This window comes from Sminthopsis crassicaudata, chromosome 4 (assembly GCF_048593235.1).
Source record: "Sminthopsis crassicaudata isolate SCR6 chromosome 4, ASM4859323v1, whole genome shotgun sequence".
NCBI classification, from domain to species: domain Eukaryota; kingdom Metazoa; phylum Chordata; class Mammalia; order Dasyuromorphia; family Dasyuridae; genus Sminthopsis; species Sminthopsis crassicaudata.
The window spans coordinates 414813626-414822362 of record NC_133620.1 but is presented as its reverse complement, the minus strand read 5'-3'; the positions used below and the strand labels follow the sequence as shown (position 1 = coordinate 414822362).

The following is an 8737-nucleotide window of genomic DNA, read 5'->3' as shown; positions in this document are numbered from 1 at the left end:
AACAAAACTATATTCATTGTAGTTGGATCAGTTGATCACTGAGTTCCTTTCCAATTCTCAATATGATTATTTTTCAACTACAGTCTAAGGCTAATATTTCAAAATTAAATTTATCCTAATTCCAGTTCAGTGACAAATACATGTGCTCATACATATGAAACATACGTGTGCCTATACCTCCTTTTAAGAAAAAAAATGTATTACTTTTGAAAATTTGATTAAGATCCACAAAAGTAATCAAATGCTGTAATAATATCAAAAGATTCTAGATCACATAAAAAGAATACTTATAGGGAGAAGGGAGAAATCACTGACTTTTAGAAGACAATTTTTTTCGCTGCCAGTTGCTATGCTGCAATGGCTTAAGGAGTCTCCTGGCAATGGGGATTGATTGAAATTGTTTAAGTCAATATCTAATGCAACGTAAGTTTTTTCCTTTAAAAAAATCCAACCTGGGGGCAGCTAGGTGGTGCAGTGGATAGAGCACCATTCCTAAAGTAAGGAGGCCCTGAGTTCAAATCTAGCCTCAAACGTAATACTTCCTAGCTGAGTGACCCTGGGCAAAGTCACCTAAGAATTGCCTCAGCAAAAAAAAAAAAAAATAAAAAAAAAATCCAAACGGGAACAAAACTCATCATTTATATCTTTCCTTTTTCTATTCCTCAACTGAAAAATTCCATGTTGGTTCCAACTAAATTTATAGAATTTTAAAGATTATGAATCATCCATTTCAACTGTTTTGCTAGGTGAAGAAAAATAGCATTTTCAAATTTATAGAGCTTTTCAGATGCAATGTTAGGATTAGAACCTAAGTCTCTTGACTTGGAGCCCCAAATTCAAATCTTTACTCTATGGTTGTATATTCTCTGGATCTGTAAATTTCTGACTTGCAAAATGACTTGATAGCCTACAAAGTTTCTTTCAGCTCTAGATCTATAATCACTCATCTTCGTTTGCTTAATACCAATTCATCTTTTATCCTATTACTCAATTGCTAGTCATATACTTTGTTTTGAATTAAAAAATGACTAATTTTCAGTGAGGAATTTCAATATTTATTTCTATGATAGTAACACAATAAACTCACAATAGCATCAATTTGTATTTAAAATACATTTATACCAATTTACAAACTTCTTTTCATTCTGGAAAACATTGCATAACATTTTATTAAACACAATACTATATGTATATATATATATATATATTTTTATATTTAAAAACATAATTAATTTTCTTTATTCAATACTTTTTTCTCATTAAAGCACAATCTAATGAAGGAAGACACACTCCCTTCAATAAATAAGACAAATTGAACACTGAGAAGAGATGCCACCTGTTGGTTTGAATCATTTAAATTAAGGTCCCAGTGGAATGTAAACAAAGGTTATTTTATTTTGTACAAAAGACATCTTATCAAATATACATGCAGAAGTCTGAATTCTAATTAATCTCTTATTATAGTTCTTTAACATTGTCATATAATTTGATAAATTATTATTAAAAATTGTAGCCTTTGGCACTTTGAGTACAAAATAATATATCAATATTTATTTAAAGAAAAAAAAAACACCTCTCCAATGACTACGTAAGTACTTTAAAATCTCTGTTAAGAAATAGGAAAGTTTAGGAAATATTATTCTGCACCTGAAATAATGCAGTTATTTTTTAGAGTACTAAAACCAACCCACCTTCCACCCTTTTACAAGCTGTCAGAAGCTGGGTGGTGTGGGAGAGGGGAGGGAGGAAGGCAACATTTCACTCCCACTCTGAAGACTAAATTATCAGAAAGGACCTTGTTTAGTTTTTGTTTTATTGCCATTTTCCCCAGTTCTGCTCTCTTCACCATAGCATCACGTGTCTCTGGGTTTTCAGCTTTCTCAGCTTACACCCCCATCTTTCTGTTTTTGAGGCTGCTAATGACTGAAGGTGTCATTCTCCTTAAACAAACAAATCTTGCCTGCCTATTTCACTAGGGCACAGAATGAAGTCAAAGCCAGTAGGCCTTTTTCCAGAGACCATCACCAAACCAGTGTATCTGAATCCTTAGGTAGTGAGTAAAAAACATTTGATACTAAATACTGAGAACCAAATGGTCACTCATACTTTTAAAAAAATTGTAAATTCTTATTTTGAAAATTTTAAAAATCAGTTTATTTCTTTAAGATATATCTCTGTGGATGGGATTAATATCCCTGGATGCAGGCTTACGACTTCATGGTTGGAAAAGGGACATTGATGGGTTATTTCCTTTACATGCAGCCTCCACATATGCTATGTCCACTCCCAGATTGTTAGACCAATCTAAAGGAACATTGCCAAATATATTAAATTGGCCAGTTCATTTCCACTTTTTTTAGAGTATAAGGAAAAAAATTATTTCAAAGAAGAAATACAAAAACCAACTGTTGTGGCATAAGCTAATAGCTTAAAGAATCCCAGTGTATTCTAAGTTGAAGAATTTGGAATTAAGTTGTATTTTTGTGGGGAGGGCTAAAGGACTGGATGCCAAGCAAAGCAGGTAGGATAGTTACTTCTAAGAATTGTCTGGAACCATTACTATTTTGGTTGTTGGCAACTACCAAGGACCAAGTTTGGGTTTGGTTACCATGGTTTCTAAGATTATATTAGCATATCTCATTCAGAATAGTGTTGACAATGCTTCGGTTTTTAGAAGAAATCATAAAAAGAACTATAAAGCTGACAAGACAAGAGAAGAAAGTCATGGAAATGTCAAATATGTTTGTGTCCCTTAAAAAAAAACCTTGGGGGGGGGAAATGTTCAAAACAATCATACAAGTTTACCCACTAAGAAGCAGGGTCTTCATTAGTAGCACCTGTATTTAGATGAAGTTGAGCAGCAATGAAACTGTGCAGAAGAAGGGTTGGTCATGACATCTCAGTGAAATGCCTTTGTAGAAAGCACAATGTCAAAGAAAAAAGACACATGACCTTCTCGACCATTTAATGTGACAGAGCCACTATAAGGAAGCAAGGAGGGTTTCCTATTCTACGACAATGCAGCTAGCATCCTCATCATAAAGCAGTATTTCTCTACAAGGAACTGCACACCAACATGTCACAGACCAATAACAGTTTAAATGGTCAAATATGTTCACATTAGAACAGCACCACCTGGTATCAAATGTGGGGTGAAGAATAGGTGAAGTCAATATATAATAATGACATTTATATCTATCTATCTCTATATATACATATACATGTACATATATTCTTGATCCCAGGTGTAAATATAAAGCCCCTCCCCCCCAAGTTGGCACATTCACAGATAAAATGTCTTTTTAAAAATTATTACTTGATGTTTCTGGGTCTGGAGAAACACATTATAGGAAAATGCTTCACATTGGTTAGGTTCTTGCATTGTGCTTTGTTCCCCCCTCCCCCATCAAAAGAAATACAAAAGCCCATGCAAACGATAGTTCCTTGCCCTTTATCAACAGGCGGGCTGATGATGAATGACTTGGCGCAGTGAGTGATTTGTTCTGTACCAGCTCAAAAAATACATCTAGAACACTAGTGATATTGACACGCGATCTTCCTGGAGTGGACCTGCTTAAAGCAATGGTCAGCAACGATCGTCACTCAGTCTTTGTAAGCTCGCGTTGGGGAGGTCCCCTTATAGAAGATATTCCGAGTATTTTCTGGGCTGTTGCTTCTTTCAGGAATTAAGATGATGTTACCTTTCCTCCTCAGTGTGGAATCACGACTTGAGGAGATGGACAATGTCTCAGATCCAATTTCACTTCCTTCTACGGGAGTGACACGGATGGTTGTGATTCCATGATGATGGTGCTCATTGCTGTCAATGTTGCTTCTCTTCCGATCTCCAGATCCAAAACTGTCTTTTAAGGACTCACAGCTCTCAGAGTCTCTGTTGAGGTCATTGAGCTCGTAGGTTTGACGAAGACTGCCTTTTTCAGGGGCTTTCCATTTCCAAGATCCACTCCCTTCTCCTTCTGAAGATGGGATCTGGATGATTGGTCGATTGTTTTCAGGATGGGCTTCAACTCTCACAATCCCACCAGGTTCATGATCCGTCAAGGTTTTATATCGGATAGACCCAGTGCAGGTGACTGTGCTACCTTCAGTGTTCTTTGGACTACTCTGAAGGACTCCTTGTTGCTTTGACATGGCGATGACCTGCATAATCCGAGGTTGACTGTTGCTCCGGCTACAAGCAACACTCTTCTCAGCAGCTTTCAACCACTTGGCTCTGGCAGAGCTAGTTTTAGGAGAAGTGTTGATGTTTTCTTGGGTCTCTTCAGGAATGTGCACCAGCTGCGATGAACCTGGTCGAGACTGAATAGACACCCTTGGTCCACCTGGCATACTATTGTTACATACTGGAACGTTTCCAGGCTGGATTTTCAGGTACTGATTTCCAGGTCCATGGTGGTCTCCATTAACGCCCACTCTTGATGGTTCAGAGCTTGACCTCATTTCTATGGATCTTGGTGGAGACTGGCCAGGCTCAGGCTCTAGAACTTGCAGGGATAATTTTCGACTTTCATTCTTGCTCTTCCACTGAGTGAGAAGCTGCTTTGATCGGGCAGAATCCATAGAGGCATGAATTGATGCATTTCTTCTCACAGGATCTTCCACTGATGGGGTATTAGCCCTGGGTAATGTGTTACTGAATGTCACCATATTTTCCTTACCCATGGGGCTTCGTGGGGTTATGATCTCCACATCAGCATTTGCCCTTTTGAGGTTTGTCAGTGAACTTGCATCTCTTGGGTTTCTGTTTAGGATTGCTTCGGTATGAGCAATCCCATCACTATTGTTACCATTTTTACCAGATAATGCTCGGCTAGGGTCTTGGTTGAGGTCAGTCAGAGCTCTGAGGCCATCTCTATGCTGAAACATACTTTCTTCACTTGGCAGGAAGTTTCCTACAGCGTACAATCCCTAAAATCAAGACAAAACAATTGATCAGGAAGCAGAAATTGTATTATTTCTGCTGAAGTAAATAGATAAGATATATACTTTCTATGGTACTTTAAAGACAAATACTGCTATAGCAAAACCAAGGCAAATTTGTTGTCAAGTTGTTAAGTATCACTAGTTAAGTTAATAGTTAATATATTATGTTACTGTTATTCTTTTAGAAATATGCAGTACTTCATTATTAATGTTCTTTTCTTTTCTGAAAGGTATTCTTTAAACTTTTATAATGCACATACCATGTATCTGATATTCAGGTATGCTCTGAGGAAATAAGGAAAAAAATGAAATTATCCTGACCCTCAATAAATTTGTAATTCATTGGCAGAGACAATATGCACTATATATATATATACATACACATATATATGTATGTATGTATATATATATATATGTGAGAGAACATGTGTATATATGTATACAATCTATATATACCTATATATCTATATATATCACTATCTATATATAATATAATATATCTATATCACTATATAGATGCTAGCTACTACTATTATTGCTATTATATGCACATATAAAATACAGGCCAAATAAATATTTTTAAAATTGAGGAGAGGGACTAGCTGCTAGAGGAATCAGGGAAGTCCCCTCCTTCCCCCAATCCAGGAGATTGGATTGGAGGTTTATAGAAAACTTTTGAAGATTCAAAGAGTTGAAAGTGAGAAACCACAAATTGCAGGTGTGGGAAATCATATGCCTTTTTTTTTCTTAAAGTATGCATTTTTTTTTGTATCTGCTACCCTAAAAAACTGTCATTTTTCTAATTGCTTTCTTTGCAAACTCCTTAACCTAAATTTAAAGCCCCTGAACAATCTGCCTCCAACTTAACTTTCCAGTCTCATATCATTTTACTCCCTTTCACATATTCTTCATAGCTAAGTAGCTTATTCCCTAAAATATAATTGCAGTTGAGAAGTCCTAAATTTCAATCCTGTTTATTAGCCTTATGATCCTAAGCAAGTCATTCACTTGCTTTCTTCAGATCCCTCATTTGTAAAATTAAGAGAATAATAACATACAGTTTATAGGATTGTTAGGGAGATCAAATGAAATAATGTATGCTAAGTGCTTTGAAAACACTGAACTGTTATATATGTGTTAGCTTTCTCACACTGCTTGCCCTACCAGTTATCTCAAATTCAACATTCTGTATTCCACTGTTATGCGATCTCACAAGTTATCTCTCATTGCTATAATGTACACCTCACCTTCACTTTCACCCTCTCCTCTTCCCCAATCTCCTCAACTGTTGACTTTGTCCAATTTAGTAAACATTTAGCAACTTGTTGAATTGAATTGAATTGAAGTATTTTACCCAGTGGCTCTTTAAGTGCCTTAAATATGTTTTGTACATTCTCTTTGCAACTATAATCTTATAATGAAAAATGAATTTTGGAAACAGAGCAAATCATTAAAAAGACCCAATCTACTTGACTTCAGAACCCTGGTTCCCTAGCACTTAGCAGAGTACTTGGCATATAATAATTGCTTCCTTATTGATTGATTTGGAATTGTAAGCAACATTTATTGAGTAGATTTTATGTGTATAGAAATGAGCTAGTTGTTCTGGAGATATACAACTAAGTGTATAACTTGGATATCACTTTCTTACCATTCAGGCCACACAACTACCATTAGTAAGAGACAATTTGTTCAGAATTTTTTTTAAACTTAGATCACACATAGGTTCCCCAAGAAACCAGCAAATGTCACATTAGATGAGTTTTATGTTCCTTCTCTAAAGTAATATTTTTCTTCAGTTGTCAAAAGGACAATGAATAAACAATTTCTTTCTGATTCAGTCAAGACAAAACTTGGTTCTAGGGGAAAAGCAGCCTTAAGATGTCAGAGAATATGACAGAAAACAAATGGTCCTGAAACAAGAGATATTCTTTCAAATTCATTTTATAACCTCAGGCAAATTATTTTACCTCTCTGTGCTACCTCCATTTCCTTACTTGTTAGATGATAGATAATGATCTTTGAGGTTCTTTCTAGCTAAAGATCTATAATCCTTTGAGAATCAAGAGTTGACTCTTCAAATTTTGGTTTGATCAATTCTCTCTCTAGGATTTGTTCCCTATCTATATACTATCATTGTGAGAGTATAGTTTATACTTTTTAAAGTCAATAATTCATAGATTTTCCACCTAATTAAGTTATTAAATTAAACTTTTGATATTCAGTTTAATAATTCAAAGAAAAATATCAGTCCTCTAAGACATTGCCTAAATAAGGAATCATGAAACTGAGGGTTGTGTGAGAGGAAGTACAATTAGTAAGTTGGTCAATAAACATTTATTAATTAGCTATTATGTACTATGGTTAAATGATGAAGATACAAAGAAAGACCAAAATCAATACATGTTCCAAAGAGATTACTGTCCAAATGGAGAGACAACATGGGAGATATACTTCTCTCAGATGTTGATATTGAAAGCTTCTAACCAAATGATGTCTATATCTATATATAGGAATGAAAGAAAACACAACTATACCATTCTAGATGGGAGATGTTGTGATCCTAGATTTGGAATATGTGTGGAGGGATGATTTAGGTTGTAGAAGTATAATTTAGATTCTTTGAAAATTTTCATACCTATCATATTCTATTATAGTCCCTTTGACAATATGAAGTCCATAAATCCCTTCCAGAAAAAGTTTTTAAATGGATAATTTTATCCAAGAGATGTAGAATTTCAAAAGAAACAAATTATATTTAATTATAATTACCTAAATTAAAAAGAAAGCAAACCTCACAGATTCCAATTTAAGAAGCCCTACTTTAGATAAGAATTTTTTAAAGTACTTTTCAGCATCCCTAAATTGCTACCGTGTGTGTTATATTTTCATTGGTTGTAGCCTTTCCACATTTTTTAATGTAAAATACATATATATTCAAATCAGACTTCTGTGTAATTCTGGGAAAGCCCTATCATAACCTTTCATTGCCCTAGGTAGCTCTCTAAGACTATAATTTGCTAAGAAAGTGCTGAACAACATTATTAGAGAGAATTTCCTGATCTGGCTGGTCTATAAGTCTACAAACTATAGTTATAGCCACAATCTCTATGTTTTCACATTTCACAGTCAAACAAATGCCTAAAGATCACATTTGTAATCAAATGCATTTTATTATTCTGAGTTTTTTCCCCTTGAAGGAAGGTGGGTGAAGTTATGGATAGCATGCTAGATTTCAAGTCAAAACTCTGAAACCATGAAAGAAAAAAACCTTGAAAAATAAATACCTGAGTTCAAATCACAATCACATTTCCTAACTGTGTGATCCTGGGTATGACACTTAACTTTTACCTCCATTTCCTAATCTATAAAATGCAAATGACAATAATATACATCTCACACAGTTGTGAGACCTAGATAAGAAAATGTCTGTAAAGAACTTTGCAAATCTTAAAGTACTGTATTAATACTAGGCATTATTAAAATACGCTTCTCAAGAAAAGATATATATTTTAGGGTACAGAACTATCATATAATTATCACTGATATTGATTATGTGTAGATAATTTTTACTCAGAAAAGTTTTGATTAATTGAAATTTTATTTCATCTTATATTTGTTTCCATCAAAAGTTCCTATTCAATATCAGTACCCTAAGTACTCAAGGCTGAGCAGATGCTAGCTTGCATTCCTAACAGACAACTGAGAAACTTCTAGACTAAGATTTCCACACATTTCCCACATCCCTACTGTCCAATCTTGGAAGTAAAATATGAACCAAAATGAAAATTAT

The 8737-nt window shown here is 34.6% G+C and overlaps 1 protein-coding gene across 1 annotated transcript in view; it reads right to left on the bottom strand.

Moving 5' to 3' along the window:
* Positions 1-610: 610 nt before the first annotated feature.
* PLPPR4 (phospholipid phosphatase related 4) overlaps positions 611-8737 on the bottom strand; it is a 61817-nt gene continuing 53690 nt past the window's right edge. The window contains exon 7 of the mRNA XM_074262765.1: positions 611-4929. Coding sequence (XP_074118866.1) covers positions 3604-4929 — 1326 coding nt within the window. The 3' untranslated portion in view covers positions 611-3603. The remainder of the gene's footprint in view (positions 4930-8737) is intronic.